Source organism: Sodiomyces alcalophilus (genome assembly GCF_042370955.1).
Source record: "Sodiomyces alcalophilus JCM 7366 unplaced genomic scaffold ACRALscaffold_9, whole genome shotgun sequence".
Lineage (NCBI taxonomy): Eukaryota > Fungi > Ascomycota > Sordariomycetes > Glomerellales > Plectosphaerellaceae > Sodiomyces > Sodiomyces alcalophilus.
The window spans coordinates 386,181-414,040 of record NW_027263540.1 but is presented as its reverse complement, the minus strand read 5'-3'; the positions used below and the strand labels follow the sequence as shown (position 1 = coordinate 414,040).

Here is a 27,860-nt window from a genome sequence, read left to right as displayed (position 1 = left end):
ATACCGCTAGAATAGTATAGCGGTATAAAAAGCAAAGCCTTAAACCGGCTAATACTCCTACTAGTGTAAAAATATATTTATTTCCTAACCAGGAAACCGCCTGCCAAGCCGATATAAATTAACACTAATAGGAAATAGGAGCACTACTATATTTATTACTATATACTAGACCCGATCTGGCCTTCGTAGTAAATAGGTGTACAAGATATATAAGCAATCCTTTAGAAGATTATTTTATGCCTTAAATAGGATCTGGACTTATTTAAATACCTATCCTGATATTAGAGTACTTTACGACTATAATAAAGACCCTAAAATATTCGGTTATTCTGATTTTAACTGGTCTAATATACCAGAAGACAGAACGTCAACAGGCGGTTATACCTGCTGTATAGGGTTAAATAATTCTATAAGCTGGAATTCACAGAAATAAAAAACTATAGCTTTATTATCTACAGAAGCCGAATATATGGCTTTAACTGAATCCTATAAGGAAGTCGTGTATATCTATAACCTATAGCAAGACCTTATTACAGGCCTTAGGTTAGATATACCCTTATAAACTCTTACTATTTTAATCGATAACGAAGGAGCAAAGAAAATAACCCAAAATCCCGAATGGCATAAAAGAGTAAAACATATTAATAGGCAATTTCATTACTGCCGTCAATTATCCTTAGACGGGAAAATTAAGCCCGTATATATTAAAACGGACTATAATATAGCGGATATATTAACTAAGGGTTTAGCTGCTCCAAAGCATAAAACTCTTAGTGGCTATATACATTTAGGCACTACAAAAGAACTTCCTATAGAGTATAAGAAACTTGATTTTACCTTATTAACTGAATTAAAATATTAATAGTTAATTAAAGAACATAATCAGGGTTACTATGTCTTAATAAATTAGGCTACGAGTTGTAGGCTATACGCGTGGAAGAGAAGAAAATCACGCAAATGGCTGTTGATTTCGTAGATCCGTAGGATTACTGCTTGTTTCACGAATGTGTAGCTATGTATAAAGAACTGACTTCTGGGTTTTGTCCCTGGATCCGGGGCTGGCAAAAGACCCTGAAAGATTGGGTGGCGACTATTACATTAACAGCCTACGCGACAGTTATCACGCCACGTTATTAACTTCCGTAATAACTAAGATATCGTATTTACAATACCTAGTATATTTATATAATATATATCATAAGCCAAGTATATATACACGTATAATACGTATAGTATTATAGTATAGGTTAGGCTGGTTATAAAGTAGACGTCTAATTATATAGCTATAACTATATACTATTTATTTTAACTTAGATGTTATACTTATAATTATTGTGATTATTACTTATTATAAGTATAATATTAACACTATGGGTTTTTTATTCCTATAAAAGGAATTTTCTTATAAAATGAGTAGGTTTTTACCTTTATAGGCTTTTCCTACTATAAATATACGATATTCTTCCCAGTATCGGGGTTTTTACCTAAGTTAATAACACTTTTAATAAGCATAAATTGCTTTTAAACTTACTGTAACCAATGAGAAGAAATTAAGAAAAAGGAAAATAATTCTAATACCTCCTATAGCAGCTATTAAGCTAATCTAAGCTAGATAGTCTAGCTTCCGAGGGGGTATTAATATCTGCTTTTACTAACTACTTTATAGTTATAGGCAGCGGAACTAAAAGTAAAAAGATATATTTCTTTATATTAATCTACTATCATAGGACTTAAGTAAGGAGTAAAGGAAGCTATTATAAGATAACCAAGAAGATCTACTAGTAGACTAAGGGAGGGGGTATTATACTAAGATTATTTATTAAGTTCTTTTAAGAAGATATAGGCATAGAGGTCCATACTTATAGACCTCTAGGTACCACCTAACAGGAAGGTATTAGTTATATAATCTCCTCTTAAAGCAACTAAGGGACCTTTGTAAATAAGGTAGTCTTACTATAAAGGCTACCACCCCCTCTATATACTCTAAGCTAGCTCTCCTATTCTGAATACACGATAAGCCTTCTCTAAACGCGAAGCTACTTAGTAGTTAATACGTAAGCCTCTAGAACCTCTTTACGAGAGGCCTCTATAGCTTACGCGACAAGCTTATACTAAGCACTAGTAGGAAGCCCAGAACTTAATAACACGAATTAATAAGACCTCCTAACACCTCTTATGGATTACCCCCCCTTTCTTTAACTCCTGCCCTTAGGAGTACTAGAGGTCTAGAGGTAATAAAAAAGAACGACTCCCTTAGCCCGGCCACTCTTCTACCTAAAGAACTCTGCCTAATCTAGGAACCTCCTTTTATACTACCCATAGAATAACACCACTCCTTAAAGTAAGTATTAAAGAATAAAAGGTAAAAGCATAAGATTAAAAGAAAAAGTGATAAAGCTTATAAATACAAATCTTCCTCTTAATACTATATAGATAAACGTGATTATAAAGAATAAAGTTACTTAATAAAGAGGATTATTCTAAGAGACCCTAATTAGCGGCTAATATTATAAATATAAAGGCCCTATAATAGCAAAGAGACCACTACTAAGAACCGTTCTTAAGGATTCTATTATAAACTCCTAACTTATCGTCTAATCTTTAAACAACCTATATAATACTCCTTTACCTACTAAAGGCCTATAACTATAACTTATAACACATAAAGATAAAAGGTGCTTCCTAAGGGGAAGTCATAATATATAAATAAGGCTAACTTCCTATAAGAGATCAGGCTACCAGGCACTTCTAGGTAATTCTAACTCATCTATAAGAACTTTTCGTTAACTCCTAACTTTATTATATTTCTTCTTCTCTTTAGTTATCGTCTATCTTTATAATTTCTTTATCGATATATAACTATATATATAAATTAATTCTCTGCTAGTGGCATAAAGCTATATATACAGCTTAAAGAATCTTATCGACTTCGCGAAGTCGGTTATCGGATTCGAATTCGTTCCTGGCGGTCGGGTAGTCAGAGCATTAACAAAATTACATTACAAATCACATTACATTACATTGCATTACATGTAATTTGTAATGTAATTTTGTAATGTTAGGGGAAAAATTACATTTTTTATTATATACTTTCTATATATATAATATACTATATACTAGCTATATAACTATATATTATATATACTATAGCCTATTATAGTTATTAAAGATTGAATATACAAATATATACTATATATATCTAGATTAACTATCTTAATAAATTCTTTTAATAATATATCTAGAGTTTCATATTTAGATAAAATATAGTAGGTATATATATATTCTAGATAAATTAGATAAAGAATGAAATATAGACTAATATACCCCTAAAACTCCTTAACTGCTTCTATATATATATATAACTAAATCTAGTTATATATATCTTCGTCATCAACTATAAAACTCGACGCTACTGCTATTTCAGCTTCTTCGTCTTCTTCTTTCTCTGTATATAAATCCTCTTCTAGCCTATAGTCGAATAGGTCGTTATACATCTTCGTTCCTATACTATCTTTAAATTCCCAATTCTTTAGTAGAACTAGTTCTTTGCGGGTACTGGCTTTAAGAGACGTTCGACGCTTAGATATAATATTACCCGAGGTATTAAAATTACCCTCGATAGCAGCTGTCGTAGCCGGGATTGCTAGATATCGGCGGGCTATAATTGAGAGTATAGGATACTTCACTTCGTTACTAGCCCACCACTCTAGAGGATCGATCTAAATTAAATGTATATATTAGTACTTAGGTTATAAAAGGTGTAGTAGCTAGAGATTATATATACCTTATCCATAGCTTGAGCCTCTCCTATATAGGTAGCTATTTCGTCGACTAGAGCCTTTTGATTTATTTGCTTTGACTGTATAGGGAAAAGATCGTCTAGTCATATTATACTAGGCTTAGGCCTAGGATTATTATAAGGAAGTTTTCCCTTGGCTGTAGCTGCCCCTATCTCGATATTAAAATTAGTTCGCCGAATCGAATTATCTTTTTCCGAATCAGAACTATCCGAGTCTGAAGAGCTAGAAGATAAATCGACTATCTCGATTCGTTTATTCGAATAGCCTAGTTTAAAATCGACCTCATTGTCCTTGTTTTGTTTATTAATAATTTCTCTTCGTAGCCTAGATAATATAAATTAGCTTTAATTATTAAATGCTTGTTAATAAGTAGTTTATAATACTTAGACTTACGTATTATATTCTTCCTCGAGATCCTTGTATATCTGTTGCTTAAAGGCGAAAAGATTAAAGGTACTAATATTCGTATCTCGAAATAAAAACGAGTAGTTAAATCGTGGATGTAGAATAACACTAAATATATAAGGTCGGAAGACCCTATAATTCGAAGAGGAAATACGGCGGGGTATATATTTTTCTAGCTTATTAAGGTCGGCCTTAATAGCTTGTATAAAGCTTTTTGCATAAGGGTTTAGGCCTTTTCCACTCTATATATATATATATATATATATTAGTATATAACTATAGTAGTTAATATAGTATATATAAAAAAGGAAAACTAACCTCGTCGACCTGATTATAGTTACTTTAGTGGAGTTCTAATTATTCTTCTAGGCCCCTATAGATTCTACCTGTTAAAGGTAGAACTAAATTGCTTGTAATAGATGACTGTGACTGTAGCCTTATTGTAGCTGGATAAAGAGTATATAGTATATCGCGTAGATATACTAGCTGAAGCCATTGATTTTCAGTTGGAAAACTAGTTCGAATAATCGGATTATTAGTGTTTTTATATAAAATGAATAAAGCAGGCCGTAACACGATTGCTGTATGTAGCATAAGATATATAGAGTTCTATCGCGTATCGTTACCTAGTATTATAATGTTAGTATATATACTATAGTTATATAAACTTATTATAATTAATAGAGTCTTATTATATACATAGAGGTATTTTTGTTCGGTTATCGTTGCTTGCTATTAAGCCTTTGGTTTTCGTAATAGAAAGAGCGTCTTTAAATTCATTTTGAAGCTTACTATTATTCTTAAGAGTAATAATAAGCTTCTTTAAAACCCCTAGAATACCTATTATTATTTAAGTAAGTATATATTAAACATAGATAATATATATATATATATATATATATAGAGAGCTTATAAACTTACTATTTATTAAAGACTGAACCTTTCTTGGTTGATTGTTAGTCAGAACTTTAAGCGTATGACTGCTGACTATAGATAGATTCCGGAACTCTAAAACCTCGTTATTTTTCGTACTAAATACTGTAAAGTTATTTATGATATCGTTTGTAACGAGATTATAAATATGATAAATGCAACGAATATCGAAAAACTGTAGATTCTTTGGTTTTTATTGTGTAATAATGCTTTGTAGGAAGGTATTATTATTACTTCCATTATCCCGCGTCATACTATAGTTATATTAGTATATAATATATATATATATAAGAGTATATAAAAGGGGGTTATAATACCTTGAAATAGAATTATAAGATGGCTTATACTTTTCTATAATCTCTTTATTAAATACGTCGAGGATATTAATACCAGAGTGCGTGTCTTATAGCTCTTTAAATCCTAGTTAATAGTATTAGTATATATATATACTTATATATATATATATATATATATTAAGAGGTCTTACTAATAAGAAAATACTCTAAAACAAACCTCGGGCTAATATAGTTGTAAATCACGCCTAGGTAGTTCTTCGAGTTAATCGACGTCTAAATATCGAGTTGAATTGATACTTGTGTATAGTGTTTTATATCCTCTGCGATCTTATATATAATAGTATCTAGCTTCGAATCGAATACCTGTCGAATAGCTGTCGCGAGCTTAGAATAATATAGCTTTGGTCCCTGCCTGTATTATAGTTAATTAGTAAAAATAATATATATACATATATATATATATATATATATATATAAAGAGAGAGAGAGAAGGGGGGGGGTAATATAGAGTGTATATATCTTATATATTATAATATTATAATAGATCTCTAAACGACTCCGAGGACACCGATTGAAACGAAAGATTATTATCGATTATAAAATGAATAACCTTGCGAAGAGCGATAGAATTATTAAAACCGATAATAGTATTCTGGCGAGGACGTTCATTAAAATAACTAGTTATATCCGATGGCTGACTAGGGCCCTCTGAATCAGAGGTTCGAATATTATTAACCATATAAGGTTAGTATTAGTTATATAACTATACTTAAGTATAATATAACATATTAAATATAGTATAACTTATATATAGCTTTAGTAGCTTCTTTAGCCTCTGATATAGCTATATAACGATGCTTATTCTGATAGTGTTGGACAGTATTCGTAGCCTGAAATCGCTTAGCTTTAACTGTAACTATATGATTACAGTTCGGTATCTGGCATTTAAGGTAAATTCGACGTTCGTAGCTAGGATTAATAGGTGTTACTTCTGCCTTAAAAAGCCCCTTAACTAGTATATATGCTTTACTAGGCTTCTATACCTAAATAGGGTTATTTTCCTTATCCTCGGTAAATCTTCTAGCAGGGGGGGCTATCGTGACTCTTGTATTCGAAGGCGTATTAAACGTAGCCCTATTATTCGAAGGTGTATCGAACTGCTGATCCTCGGACGTCGAACTAGTTACAGAAGCTGCATAAGTGTCCTGAGAGGCCATTATCTAAGTGTAAAAGGTTAGAAAATCAAAGAGCTTATAAGTATAGTAACTTATTTAGTTAGTAAGTAGTAATATAAGAAGCTGATGTAAGTAGATATAGAGTATATATATCTTAGGTAGTATAAGAAATTGAGAAATATAATTTATATATAGAGCAGAGAGTAACTTATTTATACTCCTAGATCTTTATAGTATACTAATAAAATATATATAGATTCTACAATAGATACTATGTATAGGGTATAGAAAATACTCTATAAGTTATGATATAATCTAAGCTATGCCTTAAGCTCTATTCTAAGCTATACTATAGTCTATATACTAACTTATATCCTAAGCTATACGATAGTCTATATTTTAAGCTATGTCCTAAGTTATACTATAGAGTTTATATACTAAGCTATACTATAGTCTATATGTTAAGCTATAGTCTAAGCTATACTATAGTGTATATACTAAGCAATAGTCTAAACCATAAAGTACGTTAGAATTTAGGCTATAATATAGAGTTAGATTAATATATATCAGATATAGAATATTCCGTATAAGTATACTAATATAGGACCATAATAAAGTAAACTATAATATATAATAACTGGTTTATTATAATAGAGTATTAGCATATGGTAGAATAAGCTTTTAAGTGTAATTATTAATATATCCCGGTGGCTATCGGCCCGTAGAGGGGTAATCTACAACGCGGGATAATTAATATATCCCGGCGGCTACTAGCCCGTACAGGGGTAATCTGTAACGCGGGATAATTAATATATCCCGGCGGCTACTAGCCCGTACAGGGGTCATCTATAACACGGGATAATTAATATATCCCGGCGGCTACTAGCCCGTACAGGGGGAATCTGCAACGCGGGATAATTAATATATCCCGGCGGCTACTAGCCCGTACAGGGGTAATCTATAACGCAGGATAATTAATATATCCCGGCGGCTACTAGCCCGTACAGGGGATATCTGCAACACGGGATAATTAATATATCCCGGCGGCTACTAGCCCGTAGAGGGGTAATCTATAAGACTATAACGCGGGATAATTAATATATCCCTGAGGCTACTGGCCCGTACAGGGGTAATCTATAAGGCGGGGTAATTATTACCTTACGGCAGTCAGATCTAACAGTAGTTAGTATAGTGTACTTACCTTAGTAATGCTAGAATTAATAAAGGAACAAGTGAATATATATAGAGCTAATAGTATAGCTTTAGGGCTTCCTTTTTATCTCTAGAATCAACGATAACTTCCCCTTTCGAGCTAGGACTGCAGGCCCTTAATACGGGCCCTGCCTGGCTAAAAGAATGGTTTTTTAAGTACCTAGACCTTTAGCTGCTTAACAACAATAATTCTTCGTTAGTAGATTCTACTATATCTGCTTCTCTTTTACAACAAGCTCCACCTTCGGCTATCACACAGCCTATCAGGCCCTCGGAAACTCTTCCTAATCCGGAAATTAACCCCACTCTTCTCTCACTGGACTATACTAGTCTTGGAGGTACCACGGTATATAACGACCCAATTTGGGAACTTCTGAATCTTCAAGACTTAGATACGCAGCAGCAGACTCAAGAGGTATTATATATTCTCCACGAGTACCTTATACTCCTTTAACTATATATTTATATATACTAATCAGTTATATTATTATAGGAACTCTCCTTGTCTTTAGAACCTATCTCGTATACGAATACTTGTCCCGATACAGAGAGTAGTGCCGAAATACCTCCACAGAACTCAGTACAAGGTGCCACTACTACGGTAAGTTTCTTTATATATACTATAGTACAATATAGCTAACTATAACTAATTAAATAGGGGCTTTTATATAGTTACTATGGAAGTACTAAGTTTAGAACTAAGACGTAGTTAACTACCCACTTACGGTGGTATAAGCGAAGGGGCGGCCGCTATTATAGGACTAAGAAGGAACGTATGCTTCGTACTAAGACGACTTAGGAAAACAGTAAATAAGAAGATATAGGTATATAGTATATTATCTATTATTATATCCTCTCTTAATATATTATATAGTAGTACGTGTCTTTACTTAGACTAATAAGACTATATCGTATATATATTAATATATACTTAAGAGTTATTTATCCCTCCTTATTATATATAGATATATATAATATAGTCTTTTATATATATATAATATAGAGTAAATAGTAATAGCTTTATTATATATTTATAAATATAGTTATATATATATACTATATACTCTAAAATAAGAGCTTTATATATAGTATAAAAATGTAATTTTTATACTAACATTACAAAATTACATTGCAAATTACATGTAATGTAATGTAATGTAATTGTTTCCGGAAAAATTAGATTACATTACATATAATTTGTAACGTAATTTGTAATTTGTAATTTTTCTTTAATGCTCTGCGGGTAGTAGAAAGTAATAGATAGAACTAACAGAGAAATAGTCCTCCATTTCACACACAACAACAACAGCTTCTATAATTAGATTAACTTTCCGTAATATAAGTGCCGTGGTAATACCCTATACGTAACCGTTACTAATATAGCAAAAGTCACTATACCCAACATCACTAACGCTAAGAGCAAGGCCGCTAAGGCAGCCTATAAGTTAGCTAAAAAGAAAGCTCGTAAGATCGCTAAAGCGATTAAAAAGTCCCACGGGGTAAGCAATAATAATGCCAGTAATAGTATTAATCAATCAAGTATACAGGATAATATTAATATAACGATAAGCGGCGCTAATAGCGGTCAGAATAACAAGCCGCAGTAGGGTGCTATTACGGGCAGTAATACCGCTATAACTAATACCAATAATAATAATACTATCGGCGACGAGGACAATAGTACGGGTAGCCACCAGAATACCACCTATAATAATAATAATAATATAGCGAACAAGGCTCCCGAGCCTCGTGTTATATATAAACTAGTGGATAGACTAAAGACGTTAACGCCATACGGCCGGTATACGCGTTAGTGGCTAAAGCTAAAGTTAGATAATAAGAGCCAAGGTAAAATCCGCTTCGCGGCTTACCGCGATAGCGTTATAGTATCTTCGAAATACTAATGTTATTAAATCCGCCGATTAAAGCATTACCAAGTTATAAGTCTGCCACTCTAACAGACCACTAGGCGGTTACTAACAAGTATAGACTAGCTTTTAGTCGCTACTATACAGGCAGCTTCTAGGCTATAAAACATTCTCTTAAAGGCCGTCAAGGAGGGGGGCCTATCTAAATAAGAACAGGTATATCGAACTTGGACCATGGTGCCCTCCTACTACCAACTATATAATAGGTTAAAGCCTTAACTAACTAGACGAAACTCCGCAAAGCTCTATTGGAGTTCAAGGAGGAGAACAAGGACAGGGCCAAGGATAGGGCTAATAAGAGGCGCCGGCCCAAACAGAGGGCGGCTAAAGAGGCCGAAAAGAAGGCTTAAGCTAAGCAAGAATAGCGTAATAAGATAGATAATCACGCCTAGAGGATTACCTATAGCATAGAGTACCTAGTGTAACGGGCTAAACATAAGGACGAGCAGTGGGAATAAGGCATAAGGGGGGGATTAGGTACTATAAGTGCTATACACTAAACGATATAAGGATTTCGTTTTTTCTTTTGTTTTTAGTTGTTTTTCTAAGATATAAAGATGCTAATAATTAACGGTGTTACCACTATATAGCGACCCTATACTAATAGTGATTAACTGACTTAACGCTGTATCTGACTATAGTACTATTCTAAGAGGGAGTCCGGCAGATAACTTTTAGGTTCCTAAGTATAATCTTCGAATCCGTAATCCGCCTACTTAATAAGATACTCGTGGCGTTTACTATTATAATAGTACCTAAGAACTTTTTCGACTTTATACTTATTCGACTCTTAAGACTCGACGTTAACTTCTATAGGGATAGGTAGAGGCTAACCATCACGAGAGACCTAAGGCTCTGAAAGCGAAATAAGGAAGACGTTATAAATCTTTATAGATAAAGGGAGTTCTAACCGGTAAGCTAACCCGCGGTTACCTATAATACTAATAACTTTAAAGGGACTAAGGTGCTTATCAGAAATTTCATAACTTAGCCGGCCTTGCTTAATATTCTTCGAAGAAAGTAACACGTAGTTACCTACTTAAAAGTGCTAATATATATAACCAGTATTATAATAACGTTTATAGGTCCTTTACGCACGCTAGATAAGGACTTATATAGCTTAACGGTTTTATATTAGGTAACTAGCACTCTATTCGGCTTATATAACACGGACTTCTCCGGACTTAGGTAATTTAATTTTATCGGGACCTTAGGGGTTAAATCCTATCAGGGCGAAGGCGGGGGTCTAGTAAATAGCGGAGTGCCAGGCTATATTATATATAAACTGAGCGAGGGATAACCTTTCTACCTAGGTATCCTACTAAAGGTAATAGTAGGATTAAAGGTAGTGTTCTAGGTTCTAATTCTAACATTCCGTCTAACCGTCTGTCTAGAGATAAAAGGTGGTAAATAATCGGCGGTAAACACTAAGATAACAATAAAGGGTAATCTAAAACTTATTTATAAAGAGGGAGCCCCGATTAGAGATAATCCTATTAGGGAGACCGAACATACTAAAGACGTATAACTATAGGAGGTCGGCGAGCCTATTTACTAATAATCCACTACTATAAGGGATATATAGGGCGTACTTAGTTAGATAGTAAATAATAACTAATACTATATCGCTCTTCTTACCCTAGTAGGTAACCGGGGGGAGGCTAGTAAGAAAGTTAATCGATATCTCTTAAAAAAGACGGCTAGGAATAGGCAAACTAGTAAGACGGCCATAGGGCTTATAGTGCCTAGGGTTAGTGCGTTAATAAATAGGATAACTCGAGATAAACTTTTTAATATCTTAGAACATAAACTCCTAAAAAAGGTGTCGGAAATACGCTTATTAGTTCTGCCAGTGCTATAGTGGCTAGCTATAGGGGCGTTATAAAGAGCCTATATAACTGCTTCTCGAAGACCGGACTCGTTAAGAATAAAAAGTCGATTATAAAAATAAGCCATACTATTAGTATCTCGAGTTTACTAAGTAGGTAGTTTAGTATCGGTAGAATAAAAGGGGTTGTCTTTCTAGGCTTTAATAACTTCCTCCCTTAGACGTAGTAAAGTAGGCTTCTCCTTATTAGTAAGCTTTAGGAGGCCTATAACGAACTTCTTTATAAAATCTTTAATAGGACGGCGCCTTTCTTAATCGATTTCGGCGGGGTTAGCGGCGTATTAGGGTTTACGGGATAGTCTATTAATAGGGTTCTAGACGCCCGGACGGTAGCGGATTTCGAAATTATAAACGGCTTACTCCTCTAACTAGCGGGCATACTATGCCTTAATATAAGGCTTATTTAAGAGGTAGCGATAGTTTAAATAGTTAGTAAGGACTTTAACTAGGGTTTAGACGTAGGCTATATAGTATAGCTAATAACGGAATACTTTATAAATAGTTATAAGCTTAGTATTAGGGGTTAGATAGTTTAACTTAGCTCCTCGAAGCTTATAAAAGAAGAACGCGACGGGTCGCTAAGTATAGTTCTTTAGTTAGCTAATAACTACGCTAATTACGAAGTTAAAGGCGTTTAGCTTAATTCGAATAGGAAGATAGGGGTTGAAATAGCGGAGGACGGGGGCGTCTTAGAAAGTATCTCGGAGCTTCTCGAAAAATACTCTTTATTTATCGGAAAGGGTAAATACCTTAAGCTAACCACCTCCCTTTAATAGGTCAGTAAGTGGCCTAGCTATCTTAGAGTACCCTTCAATCAAGCGGCGGTAAAACCTGGTAAAACCAATAAAAGCCTATACCTTATTAATAGAATTAGGCTGCTCCTAGTTATAAATAGCTTCTACTCGTATAGGGTCTATATAGATACTATTAGGCTTATAAATAAAACTAAGAAACTCCACTTCCTAATACTTAAAGATATACTTTTCCGGATTCGCTTATAAAGACTAATCTCTTAACCTTTAAAGGACCTCGCGTATATATACGCGGTAGGTATCCTTATCTAAACTATAAATTAAAATATTATCTAAATAAATAATATAAATAGTATCTATAAGACTATATAGTACCTTATTAATATATCGCTAAAAACTAGTAGTGGTACTATAAAGTCTAAAAGGTATAAGTAAATACTTAAAGTAACTATACTTAGTATAAAACGTAGTTTTCTATTTATCCCCTTCTCTTATATTTAGCCTATAATAGGTAGCTTTTAAATCTAACTTAGCATATACCTTCGCTTTAGATAAGTGATCTAAAACCTTATAAAGTAAGGGGAGGGGGGTATAATCCTTATAAGTAATCTTATGAAGTCCTTTATAATCGATATAAATACGAAGCTTACCTCCTTTCTTTAGAATAAAGAGTATAGGGGTACTGGTAGGGCTAGTAGAATTTCGAATCTAACCTTTAGCTAAAGCGTCTTTTATATACTATCGCAGAGTCTCTAACTCTTCCTCGGCAAGGGTATAGATAGAACTAAATAGCGGAGTCCAACCGTCTTCTAACTCAATAGCGTGGTCCTACCTATAGTGCGGCGGGAGGCGACTAGCCTTAATAATATTAAAAACGTTTATAAAATCTCGATACTATTCGGGTAAAAAAGACTCGGGTAACTATAGGAGGGCGTTAAAGGTAACGTCCTCTAGGGGGATATTAAGGCTAAGTAAAACGGAATCGGAACGGGTAGGGGATAAAACAGAATCGCAACTAATAGCTAAGTCGGAATCAGGAATAGTAATACTACCTATATAGAGGGTATCTCCCTAGGGGGTCACTACTATATTAACTAATCGGATAACTACGCGGGCGCGCTTTCTTTCTTTTTTAATTTCTTTAGGGCTTTAGACTATCCCTCTCTTAGTAATAGCTAGTCTAAAGTCTTTTTTATTAATACGGAAATTCTAAAGGCGGTCGGCTTAATCGATATAAGGGTTATAGGTAGTTAACTAGGAGATACCTAGAAGAACTTAGAAACCTTTAGTAAGGTCGATAATATAGAATAAAGTGCAATATATATAAGTACGGCCCTAATTATCGGTGGCCTTAATAAATAAAGAAATAGAACCGTAGGTGTCTTGTTCGACTTCGGAAAGTCCCTAATTTAAACGTTCTAGGGGGCCAGTTAGGTTAATACCTAAAGGTAAGGCGTGGCAGTTAATAGGGTTAACACTAACTCCATAGTCTATAAATATAAGATATTATTTCTAACTACCACCTGGCCGTACTAGGAGTTTAGTCTTAAGGGTCCTAGTTTCTAGGGACGGCAAGCTAGGTAGGGACTAATCCTAGCGGGCTACTAATAGATTATTAGCTTAAACCTAACTAACGACTTATTTCTTTAAATTAATAGGCTAATCGTTAGGATTAGACTAAGGCGGGGGCATATAGCGGGTAGGCGGAGTATAAGAATTATACAGTTAATAATTACTATTACTAGGCGTATTAGAACTAAAGGTATTGGCGGGAGACAAATTAACTAACTTAGGGTATATAGACTTATAATAACCGAACTAATAATAATAATCATATTCGACTTCTATGATAGGCTAGCGTTTAGTAGAATCTTAAGACTAACTCTCGGTAAACGGGATAGTAGGAGGACTACTAAAGGGCGGAATAGAAGTAGAGGCAGATACGGTGGTTACTAAGGCGGAGGAGGATAAAGCGGCGGGGGCGGAGGCAGAGGACTAAGAGGGTCGGGAGCCACTAGCGGTGGCTATTACTCTACGGAAAACTAGATAATAGGCTACTAAACGGCTAGAGGTAGGCGAGTCGCCCTCTATTAACTAAGATAAATTAACTTCGGCTTAATAAGCTAAGACGTTTAGATACTCGTAGTCCCGGGGGAGGCTACTAATAATAATCTAATCACAAAAAGGCTTTTATAGCTTTATAAGAATAAGCTATATACGCTATTTATCGGGGAACTCCAAGGAGACTTTATTAAATAAAGAGTCTAGATAATTAAGGAACTAGCTATAAGACTAGTTAGGGCATTATATAAACTAATCTAAAAAGAGCTATTCCGTGATAGATATTTTACGAGTATCGTGGTCTACTAGCTAGCTAACGAGAAATATACGAATATCGACCTATTAAGCGGGCTTCCCTCCTTTTACGGGGTTTATAGGCTTACCGCTAATAGGCACGCTATCTAGACTTTATTAAAGGCGGGCCCACTAATAAAGTATACTTTCTGCCTCTTAGTAGTAAAGTAGTAATAATCTAGATTAAACCTTTCCTATAGCTCCTCTATAAAGGTCCAGAACTAATTATAGGACTTACTATCCTATTTTAGCTAGGGGTAATTAACTCTAGCCTAATTCTTATACTCGCGCCGTGGTAATAATAAACGACTTTGACTAGGGGGCAAAAAGGGGTCTTAACGGCGACGACGCTTCCGGTAGTCGGATAGTGGATAGTCGTTATCTAGGTCTTCTCCACGTTATAGGCGAAGCAGCCTTTCTTCCCGTCTTTCTCGCTTTTTTCGGTTAGCGATCCATAATAGGATAGCTTCTAGTTATTTATCGGTAAGCTCTTTAGGGGGAGTATCCTCTTACTAAGGGCTATAATACCCGACTAAATAATTAAGTAGGACCTAAGCTCGGGGCCTAGGGTTAGCCGGGGGTAAGGAAGCCTCTTTTCCTTTCCCTTTTAGACTTCTTAATAATAGGTTAGAACACTTAATTAAGGGAGGATAAGCCGCTATTAAGGGCTCTCCCTAAGTCTAAGGGATAAGCGTAGGCTAAAGCCGTTCTGCTAGATAATACGGAGACGGTATAGTGGTAATAGTAACAGAACTAGGGGTACCTAGGGGCTATAGATTAGGAGGCAAAGGATAGGAGGCTATTATAACGGCGTTACCGTTAGATTCTTCGGGGTTAGAAGGCGGGTCGCTAAGCTTAGAGCTCTCGGGTACTAGTTTAGGACTAAGAGGAGGACGGCGTTTAGGGCCTATATTACGATAAAAGGCGAGTTCCTATTAGGAGTATAACTAGTAAGGTGTTTAATTAAAGTCTACTAATAGCTTTTAATAGTTATTATACCTGTATAGAAGGGGAGAATAAATAAAATATTATAGGATTTAAGTAAGAAGTAAAGGAAGATATTATAAGATAACTAAGGAGATCTACTAATAGACTAAGGGAGGGGGTATTATACTAAGATTATTTATTAAGTTCTTTTAAAAAGATATAGGTATAGAGGTCCTTACTTATAGACCTCTAGGTGCTACCTAATAGAAAGGTATTAGTTATATAATCTCCTCTTAGAGTAACTAAGGGACCTTCGTAAATAAGGTAGCCTTACTATAAAGGCTATCACCCCCTCTATATACTCTAAGCTAGCTCTTATATTCTAAATACACGATAAGCCTTCCCTAAATACGAAGCCACTTAGTAGTTAACATATAAGCCTCTAGAACGTCTTCACGAGAGGCCTCTATGGCTTACGCAATAAGCTCGTACTAAGCACTAGTAGGAAGCCCAGAACCTGATAACACGAATTAACAAGACCTCTTAATGCCTCTTACATCTACCTATCTTAATACCTGATTATTAATATAGGTGGTTAGTAATACAGAGATACAAGATACAAGCAGAGACAAAAGTCTATTACGTAATAAAAAAAATCTACTATATAATATATTACGTAATAATAAGTCTATTACGTAATATATTATATAATAAAGAGTCCACTACGTAATAACCTAGTCTACTACATAATAAGCAAAGCTTATTATTACTACTATAAGACTAGTCTCTTTATATACTGCTTGTCTATATATATCTGCTTCCTCTCCTGCGTCCTTTATTCCTTTTCTTACTCTTCTTTTGTATTTATTACCATATTCTACTATCAGTACTATAGAATATTACTCTATTTAATTCACTTAGCCTTCTATTACTCAAGCCCCTTTCACTGTCTCCGTCTTCAATCTACGGCTTCCAGTTAAGCTTATAGACTTTATCCAAGCTCTCATAGATACTTAATAAGAGATAAAGCCGATAGGCCGGGGAGCTACCTTAGTTCGACTTTATGCTGAAATATCGTAAGGGTGCCGATAATTATACTGCCGATACTCTTTCGCGAAAAGTATAAGACGAACTAAAGGACTTCTCCGATAAACGGGAATAGGTATAGTATATATAACTAATCCTAGAGACCTTAATTCCCCTAAAGATCCGCCACCTTTATAAGAACCCGCGTGTATTCGAAGCCGACGATAAGCTATAATGGCTATAGGATACTATAGTAAAGGAGGATAACGGGTATCGCTAAGCCACGTAAGCCGTATCTAAGGGCGATTAGTAGTTCCCTCCCTTATTAGGTCTCCGAGCCTAGATTACAGAATACGGGATCACCTTATAAGGACTATTAACGTTCTGAGACCGCCTATAGGTATCGGGAGCTTAAAAAGGGAGTATATAATAAATACGAGTAATCTAATCTATACACGACTCTGTCATTCAAGGCTATTTAGGGTAAGATAATATAATTACTTTTATAGTAAGACGCTGTTTCTGGCCGGGGATAAATAAAGACGTGCGCAGGTTTATACGTAACTACGACGTCTATAACTAGAGTTATATATAGAGGAACGCTTAACGAGGGCTTTTAAAACCGCTTATAATTCCTAAATTAATAAGGAGCGACCTATTAATAGACTTTATAACGGATCTAACTCCGATTAAAGAGAAAATCTGTAGGTACCTATAGGTTATAACCGATCAACTTATAAAGGCTATTACCCTTAAAGCGATAGATTCTATAAAAGCGGAAGCTTACGCTAAACGGTTCCTATACTATTACTTTCGGTTCCACTGTATACCTCGTTTAATTATAAGTAATAAGAGTTCTAACTAGATAAATCGCTTTTAGCGATAGTTTTATAAATTAGCTAGAACCGAATAATAATTAAGTATAGCTTATTACCTCTAGACCGATAACGGTAGCGAGTAAGCGAATTAAGAGGTATAGGTATACCTTTAAGCCTTCGTTTACTATATCTAAGACGATTAGGATAAGTTATTACCCGTAGCCTAACTAGTATTAAATAACCGGGAGAGCTCGACTATAACGATAAGCCCGTTCTTCCTAGAACACGGATACTATATCGACACGATCCACATTCATAAAGAACTAGGTAGCGATACTCGGGAGTTTGTGGCTTATAACCTGCTCCGCCGTCTCTAAGAAGCTATAGAGTTCGGCTAAGCCGCGATAGCAGCTATATAGCTATAATAAGAGTTAGCGAATAAGTATCGTATCCCCGCTAAGCGGTTCCGAGAAGGCGACCTTATATAGCTCTCGCGTATAAACTACTCTACCCTATAACCTTCGCGTAAATTAAGCTAGCTATACTAAAAGTATAGGGTAACTAAGGTTATTAACCCGTATATAGTAGAACTAGACGTACCTTTAAATATATACCTAAGGTTCTATGTAGACCTCTTATAACGCGCGTGCGAGGACCCGCTCCCTAGTTAAGTTTTATATAACTCCTAACCTGGCTTGATTCGTGACGGTCTAGAAGAAGACGAATAGATAGTAAAAGAAATCCTATATGCTAGGAATAGGTAGGTGGGTAGAGGTTTTTAATAAATTAGGCTACGAGTAGTAGGCTGTACGCGCGGAAGAGAGGAATATCAAGCAAAAGCTGTTGAATTCGTAGAATCGTAGGATTACTGCTTATTTACGCAAACGCGTAGGTTATATATGTGTATAGAACTGACTTCTGGGATTTCTTCCTGGATCCGGGGCTGGCAAAAGACCCTCAAAGATTGGGTGGCGACTATTACCTCAACAGCCTACGCGACGGTTATCACGCCACGTTATTAGCTTAAGTAATAACCGAGATATCGTATTTACGATACCTAGTATATATATATAATATATATCATAACCTAAGTATATATACACGTATAATACGTATAGTATTATAGTATAGGTTAAGCTGGTTATAAAGTAGACGTCTAGTTATATAGCTATAACTATATACTGTTTATTTTGACTTAGATATTATACTTATGATTATTATGGTTATTACTTATTATAAGTATAATATCAACACCCCCCCGTAAGCTGACTCTTATATAATAAGTGCAGCTTAGTCAGATTATAGTTATGGTTATAGTTATATTATAGCGCAGTAATCCTAGTCTATCTAAGACTAGAATACATAGAGGAAAAATTTAAAAAACCTCTTGATTTTAATTCAAGGGAAAATTCAAAAACCCTTGTTATTGTTATAGTATATTATGCAAAGGAAAATTCAGAAAAACCTTTAATATCTAGGAAAACCCGAAGGTAAAAAACCTAGTTATATCCCCTTATAAAGAACTAAGAATACTAAGTATTAAAACCTAGTATTTTAATTCTTTAATATTATTATAAGGCGGTAAATCATACTCAGGCAACGTATTATCCTTATAACCCAGGTTTATATAACCATAAAGAGTATTATGAGTCTCTTTTGCGAAACCTTTAGTTATTATATTAGCTATATTAAATTTCGTATTTATATATACGATTTTTATTTTATTATTTTGTAGCTGTTGCCTGTAGTAGTGATACTGCCTATCGATATGCTTTACCCGTTAATGAAATTCAGGGTTTTTGGCGAGCTTCTTTACACTCTCACTATCTATTAAGATAATAGGAATCTCGAGAGTATTATTATTATTATTATTATTATTATTATTATTATTATTATTATTATTATTATTATTATTATTATTATTATTATTATTATTATTATTATTATTATTATTATTATTATTATTATTATTATTATTATTATTATTATTATTATTATTATTATTATTATTATCATTATTATTATTATTATTATTATTAATGCCTCTTGTACTAGAATCTAGACCTAGATTCTGAAGTATTTCTTTATATAGATTATAAAGATAGATTCCTTCTTTAGAAGCTTCTGTAAGAGCCATATATTCGGCCTCTGTTATTAATAAAGCAACGACTTTTTGGTTAGTTAAGGTCTAACTAACGGGGTTATTTACTCCCATATAGTAAATATATCCTAAAGTCGAGGTTCTATCCTCGATTATATCTGAAAAGCTGGTATCAGAATAACCGTAAATACTAAGGTCTTCTTTATTATAGTTATATAAAAGACCGATATTAGGATATATATTTATATAAGCCCAGATTCGATTTAACGCAGTAAAGTGGTCTTACGAGGGATTACTTATATAGCGAGAACACTAGTTAACTACGTAAGTTATATCTGGTCTTAAATGTAAGGCTAGATATAATAAAGCCCCGATTTCCTGTTGGTATTTATTTATATTATTAGTTAACGCTTATTCAGGATTTAGTACTAGGACCTTCTTGTGTATACAAGGGGTGTTAACCCTTTTTAGACTTCGTTTATTATACCTTTTAAGTATCTTATTAGTATAAGTTAACTAATTTATAAACAGAGTCTTGTTTTCTTTATTTATATTTATTATATAACCTAGAAAGGTATTTATTTTACCTAAGTCTTTAAGTATAATATCTTTAGATATCTCCTTAAAGAAATAGTCTAAAGCATCCTTAGAAGGGCTTAGAGCCACTATATCGTCAACGTGGCATAAAAGAATAGCTCGTTCTTCTATTCTTTTAATTTTATTATATTTATAAAAAGTAAAAAGTCCGTTATTATATTCAGAGACCCGGTAAGCTAGTTTAGTTAATATCTTAACTAGGTAATTATACCAGAGTCTAGGACTTTGTTTTAACCCGTATAAAGCTTTATTAAGCTTATAGAGTGTTATATAATTATTATTTTTATTATTTTCTAAGCTATCTTCTCTCTTGAAGCCTATAGGTTATATAGCGTATATCAGGGTAACTATATCGGCATAAACGAAGGGGTTTTTAACGTCGAACTGCCTGAATTTCCAGCCGCGTGATACGCCTAGTATTAAAGCTAGTTTATAGCTTTCTGGCCGGTAGGTAGTTAAAAAGGTTTCTAGATAATTAAGACCTAGAACCTGATTAAACCCCTGAATAACCCACCGAGCCTTATATTAAATAGCTTTGCTAGAGCTATTATATTTGATTCTAAAGACCTAACGACCTCCTAGTACGTGGTAGTCTTTTTTTATTTTATTATAATTATTAGGCATATTTTTTATACTTATTAAGTCCTAGGTCTTCCTTTTTTTAAGTCCTGATATTTCTGCTACTATCGCGTCTATTTATTTATTTTTATCTAGGCAGTTTATAGCCTATTTATAGGCAGCTGGTTCGTTAATCGAATTTATAGTTAAAAGAAATAGGGAATTTTCTTAAAACTATAGGTTTCTAAGTATAGTATCTTTTATAAGGTATAATACCCTATTATTAGTGGATATTAAATCCTTATAGTCCGGTTTTAAAGGTTTTAAAGGTATTTAGACTTCTAGCCTAGTACTTTAGCTACTATTATTATTATTAGCCGGCCTATAGTTTATATTATTATTATTATTATTAATAGCTAGAACTTAACAGCCCGCTACCCGTAGACAAAGACTCTTATATCTATTATTATTATTCTCTTCTTTAGGTTAAATAGACTTAACAGAACGTTTCGAAACGCGTAAAGGAATATTTTATAAAAATTAAGCGGTATTTTCACTAAAAGTGATTCCTTTATTATACTTAACGGGTTAATAAGGCCCGCGGTTAGAAACCTGATTATTATATACCTAAGTATTAATATAAGGAGGGAGGTTATTATTATTTTTAGGCGTATAATTATTATTATAGTTATCTAAAAAAGAGTAAAGAAACTGATTCTCTAAGACATAAACGTCTCGAAACCAACTAGTTTTTCTAGTTACTAGGTTATAAACCTTATAGTTATAGTTATTAAAACCTATTAAAGCACCTTAAAGTGCTCTTATATCTAGTTTCTTTATATTCGTGTCGTTATTTTTATAATAAATAATAGAACCCTAAACCCGTATATTATTAATATTAGGTTTCTGACCTTATAAAAGCTTAAAGGTACTCTTATATTTAAGAGCTGAATTAGGTGATCTATTATATATATAAACAGCTAAAAGCATAGCTTTACCCTAAAGGTATCGAGGCAGCCCTAAGTGGAAAAGAAGAGCTTAAACCTTTTCTATTATAGTTCTTATAACTCGTTTAACAGAGCCTTAAGCTTTATAAGTGTACGGTGGCTTTATATTATGCTTTATACCTATGAAGAGGCATTAAAAAAGGCGTTATTAAATTCTTTTCCACTATCTATATCTACTTCTTTAATAAAGAAGAGATATTTATTATTATTATTATTATCATTTTCTACCTAGACTTTCCACTCTTTTATAGCTATAACTACCATCGTTTCAGACTTATCTAAGAGCGGTTATGCCTATAGGAACCGGGTAGAACGGTCTAGTATAAATAAAATCCAACGCTTTTTATTATAAGAAAGAAGTTCGATCGGACCATAAAGATCTATATAAACCTTTTCTAAATAGGAAAAGTCTTTATATTTATTAACTAAATCTTTATTCGTAAGTATAATAGACTTACTGTTCTTATAGGCATTATAGCTCTATATTTTAGTTAACTCTTTATTAGTTATATTATAATCTTTTTAAAGAGTATTAGTATAAAGACTTTTTAAGGTAATAGGGTTAATATAACCCATCCTGTTAGGCCATAGCGTTATGTTTTTAGTCATAGAAGTAGTCCTTTTACGGTTATTACGGTCTCTTTGTTTATAAAGCTCTTCTTAAGGTTAAAGAGGTTAAGGTTTCTTTATTATATTATTTCTTTATTAAGATTTAACTAACCCCTTTCTTATATTTCTTTATTTATTTAGTTTCTTTAAAACTTATTCTTTAAACCTCTAAAACCTCTTTATTCTAGTTAAGTCTTAAGACTATTCTTTAGGTAGAATACCTCTTTATAACAGTTTCTTTATGTTTTTTCTAGTATTTAGTATATTTATTTTCTAAGACTTAACCCCCCCGTATAATAGTGCCCGTGCTATAGCCTAGTATAGCCCGTTATAAAGCAGAGCCGTTATATAAAGAAAGAGGGGCTCTTTATTATTAAATAATAAGAGCTTTTTGCTTTTAGAAAGACCGCGAGCTTTACTATTAAGATAAGAGAGACTAATAATATTCGTACCTATTTCCGGTATATAAAGACACTCTTTTAAAAGCAGAAGCTTCCTAGGATCCCGGAATTTTATTATATAGTCTCCTTTACCTTATATTTTTATTTCTTTTACCCAACCCTAACAAACAGTTCTTTCTTTTATATTATAAGTAGAAAAGAGTCTTTTATTTATTATTATATACGCCGTAGCCCCGCTATTAACATAGAAATTCAGATCAAGCTTAATACTGTTTTCTGCTTATATTTTATAGATCTTTTCTACTAACTAATTAATATTAAGGTTAGTATTATTATTATTATTATTATTATTATTATTATTATTAGTTATAGAACTGCTCTGTGACTTCCGGACTAAGATATCTTAGATAGTCTCTTATAAAGCCATTTTTAAGTAGCAGAACGATAATTTTTATTATTTATTTAGGTTAAAATTAACAAAGTTATTTAACGATTTGTTTTTATTATTTTCTTTATTGCTTTTTCCTTTTTCTCTGTTACGTTATCGATAAAGGACAGAAACAAAGAATACTAAGCTAAAGGTCTGATTCTAATTAGCCTAGCTTCGAAAAGTGGGTCCAAAAGTGGGTCTAAACGGTAAAGCTATTTATAGATCTCGTGGCGCGAAGAAAAGCGATGCTCGTATAAAGCGAATAACAGGATTTCCACGGGCGGACTTTTTACTAAAAGCTTATATACCATATTACGATATCCTATTATTATAGGCAGCGCGGTAGGTTAAATGGCTTAATTAATATAGCTATTTTTCGTGGAGCTATAATAACTATAAAAGCAGCTACGTTTAATCCACGTATTCGTTATCCTTCTTTTTTAAAAAGTCCCTTTATAAATAAAGGACTAGTATATCCGATTATAATAAAGAGTCTTATTCCGATCGTATAGTGCTTCCGGAACAGGAATAAAGAGCTAGCCTCTTAGCACGACTCTTGGCGACCGTATTAGGAAGAATAAAGAGCTTTGAACCGTGGTATTAGAATAAACGGTTCGATTCGATTAGCTGTCTTCGGAAGATAAAGGGATTTCGTATATTCGGAGATAAGGATCTACGACCGGGGGAGGATAAAGGGATAGCCTAAAAAGGCAGGTGGCCTAAAAAGGCAGGGAGTCTTTTTTAGTATTTTAAGTAGAATAATAGGGTAGAAAAGAGTAGATTTCCTTCTTTACTAACCCGGGCTTATAACCTTTTAATAAATTAGGCTACGAGTAGTAGGCTGTACGCGCGGAAGAGAGGAATATTAAGTAAAAGCTATTAAATTCGTAGAATCGTAGGATTACTGCTTATTTACGTAAACGCGTAGGTTATATATGTGTATAGAACTGACTTCTGGGATTTCTTCCTGGATCCGGGGCTAGCAAAAGACCCTAAAAGATTGGGTGGCGACTATTACGTCAACAGCCTACGCGACGGTTATCACGCCACGTTATTAGCTTAAGTAATAACCGAGATATCGTATTTACGATGCCTAGTGTATATATATAATATATATCATAACCTAAGTATATATACATGTATAATACGTATAGTATTATGGTATAGGTTAAGCTGGTTATAAAGTAGACGTCTAGTTATGTAGCTATAACTATATACTGTTTATTTTGACTTAGATATTATACTTATGATTATTATCATTATTACTTATTATGAGTATAATATCAATAGAGGTATAGTAAGAGAAGCCTTAGTAAAGTTAGAAGAATACGCCTAGATATCTTGGGAACTAATAGAGTCTCTATAGGACTTAAGCGCCTTAGATCGCTATAAAGAGAAGTATAGCCTAATTAAAACTAATAACGGACCCCGCGAATATTATAAAAGGAAGAACAGTTATAAGAAAGGCGGTAAGGATTAAATAAAGGTTAGAATAATAGTAAAACCGTCTATATTAACTAAGTCGGGGGGGATAAGCCCCGCCCCTAGCTACCGGGTTTAGGCGTTAAGATTAACGTTATTACGAATATCCTCGCGATCTTAGCCTGCCTATCCGTCTTCTTTCCCTTAAAGGACTTAACGTCCTTTACCTTAACGGCTATAACCCCTATAACGTTCTTAACTACCTATAGCAACCGGTTAAGCCGGCGTAGGCCTTCTACCCCCGTATAGGCAATCGTCACGCTGGGAATAGGCGTAACGATAATAGAAGGCGCCGCTATAGGTGCAGGTCTACCTACTATAATATAGGAGTCCCCGCGGGGGGCCCCGGGGGGGGGGGGGGGGGGGGGCGGTGATATATACCGATAAGTAAGGCTTATCGGCTCCTAAGTTAATAGGCGTCGAGATAGGCCTATCCTCCTATAGAGTGCTAGAAGCCTCTTTTAAGACTCTAGACGCCTTCTAAAAGACCGAATAAGCTGCTACGAGCGCCTTTATCGCCTTAGGACTATAGACGGGGTTATCGATAACTACCTTCGCTGCCTCTAGGAGTGCTACCAACGGACTAGTTATCCTAGGCGGAGGAGGAAGGTATTTATAACCGCCCTTTAAGTAGTTATAGTATTTAGGATCGCCTATCCTCGCTCCGGGTCCCGACTAGTTACAGTAACGCCGCCTATCCTAGCTATTAGTAACTACCTTTATATAAGCGTAGCAGAAGACCTTATAGGTTCCTTTAGAAGAATATTTTATTCTATTAGCGTGTTTCGCGGGGCTCTTAACCACCACGGAAGCTTTGCCTGCGGAACCCTTACTCTTAGCCTTAGCCGCCTAGGCTAGCTAGGCGCGGCGGTCTATAGCCGAGGCAGGAGTGGTAATCTCCTTACTAGCCGGGGCGGAAGTAGGTACCTCCTCGCCGGTATTATTATTATTATTATTATTATCAGCCCCCTATATTATATATATAAGTTAGTAAATATTATATAATGCTTATAAGAAGAACGAAAAGACGTACCTTAGGGGCCGGAGATAATCCTAAAAACTTAAATATCTCCTATAAAAAAGATAAGAGGTTAGCGCGGTGATATAATATCTAAAGGAGTGGTGGACGATGGAAAGCGTACTATGGATAGTAATAGATATTATTAAAGAAGAGAAGAAAAACTAATCTATAGAGGTAACGCCGAAGTCGGTATTATTAGTATAAGTAAGTTACTTAGTTAGGAAAGGTACGCTATAGGGGCTCCTTATATTATACGAACGACCTTACGACCCGCCTATAAACAATAATAATATTATTATAGGGAATATTAATTAATTGTATAACTATACAGGCTCGCCTTAAGCGTTCTTTAACGAACAGAGAGGTTATTTAAGGTTAAAGACCTACCAGAGGTCGTTATTTAATTGATAAAAAGGCGTTATTTCATTAAATAATAACGCTTCACGAATATATACCAAATATTAACAGCTTACCGAGGGGGGAGGGGGTTAATATTACGGGTTAACCCCGTAAAGATAATCCGGTAAAGCACCGGATCTTCCGACCAATTATATAATATTCCTAGTGGGTCGCCACGATATTATATTTAGATCGTAAGCACCTATAGAGTTTTCCCCTTTTCCTTCTTTTCTCCTTAGCTTTAGATACTTTAATTATTTGGCCTCACTCTATAAACAACTTATAACCAGCCGCTTATAGTTATGATATTAAAGTCTATGTATCGCCTTAGCCGCGTTACTAATAAGAATCCTATAGTCCTTTTAGACTAAATTCGCCCTCCCCGCGAAAATAATTTATAGGATATCACGTTCTTTTAGCACTATCTTACCGATTTACATAGTATATATTTATTATAGGATTCAAGTAAGGAGTAAAGGAAGCTATCATAAGACGAACAAGGAGGCCTACTAGTAGACTAAGGGAGGGGGTATTATACTAAGATTATTCGTTAAGTTCCTTCGAGAAGATATAGGCATAGAGGTCTCTACTTATAGACCTCTGGGTGCCACTTAATAAGAAGGTATTAGTTATATAATCTCCTCTTAGAGTAACTAAGGGACCTTTATAAATAAGATAGCCTTGCTATAAAGACTACCACCCCCTTTATATACTCTAAGCTAGCTCTTGTATCCTGAATATACGATAAGCCTTCTCTAAACACGAAGCTACCTGGTAGTTAATACGTAAGCCTTTAGAACCTCTTTATAAGAGGCCTTTATAGCTTACGTGATAAGCTTATACTAGATACTGGTTAGGAAGCCTAGAGACTTAACATGAATTAATAAGACCTCTTAATGCCTCTTATAGATTAACCCCCCCTTTCTTTAACTCCTGCCCTTAGGAGTAATAGAGGTCTAGAGGTGATATAAAAGAACGACTCCCTTAGCCCGGCCACTCTTCCATATAAAGAACTCCGCCTAATCTAGGAACCTCCTTTTATACCACTTATAGAGTAACACTACTCTTAAAGCAAGCATTAAAGAATAAGAGATAAAAGCAAGAGATAAAAAGAAAATAGAATAAAGCTTATAAATATAAAGATTCCCTTAACACTATATAGATAAACGTGATTATAGAGAATAAAGTGACTTAATAAAGAAGATTGTTCTAAGAGATCCTAACTGGCGGCTAATATTATAAACATAAAGATCCTGTGATAGCAAAGAGACCACCACTAAGAACTATTCTAAAGGATTCTATTATAAACTCCTAACTTATCGTCTGATCTTTAAATAACCTATATAATACTCCTTTACCTACTAAAGGCCTATAATTATAACTTATAATATCTAAAAAGAGAAGGTGCATCTAAAAAGGGAAGCCATAATATATAAATAAAGCTAATTCTATAAGAGATCAGGCTGCCAGGCACCCATAGGCAAATCCTAACTTATCTATAAGAATATTTCGTTAATTCCTAACTTTATTATTTTTCTTCTTCTTTTTAGTTATCGTCCGTCTTTATAATTTTTTATCGATAGATAACTATATATATAAGTTAATTCCCTGCTAGTAGTATAAAGCTATATATATAGCTTAAAGTCTTTTATTGACTTTGCGGACTCGGTTATCGCATTCGAATTCGTTCCTAGTAGCCGGGTAGTAGAATATAATAGATAGAACTAACATAGAGATAGT

The 27,860-nt window shown here is 34.1% G+C and overlaps 3 protein-coding genes across 3 annotated transcripts; 1 reads left to right on the top strand and 2 right to left on the bottom strand.

Moving 5' to 3' along the window:
* Positions 1-3,521: 3,521 nt before the first annotated feature.
* Positions 3,522-3,701, bottom strand: ACRALDRAFT_1016800 (uncharacterized protein; the record flags this gene model as incomplete). The annotated part of the gene is made up of 1 exon (XM_071014735.1): positions 3,522-3,701. A coding segment is annotated over one exon (180 nt), but the record flags the coding sequence as incomplete, so codon positions are not given.
* Positions 3,702-8,080: 4,379 nt separating this feature from the next.
* ACRALDRAFT_1070440 (uncharacterized protein) lies at positions 8,081-8,530 on the top strand (the record flags this gene model as incomplete). Its single annotated transcript, XM_071017768.1, has 3 exons — positions 8,081-8,236; positions 8,315-8,422; positions 8,480-8,530. Coding segments are annotated over 3 exons (315 nt in total), but the record flags the coding sequence as incomplete, so codon positions are not given.
* A 10,765-nt stretch (positions 8,531-19,295) lies between these two features.
* On the bottom strand, positions 19,296-26,997 carry ACRALDRAFT_2022936 (uncharacterized protein; the record flags this gene model as incomplete). Its single annotated transcript, XM_071020116.1, has 2 exons — positions 19,296-19,573; positions 26,991-26,997. The coding sequence occupies 2 exons, from the start codon at positions 26,995-26,997 to the stop codon at positions 19,296-19,298; spliced, it is 285 nt and encodes a 94-aa protein (XP_070871298.1).
* Between the last annotated feature and the right edge of the window lie 863 nt (positions 26,998-27,860).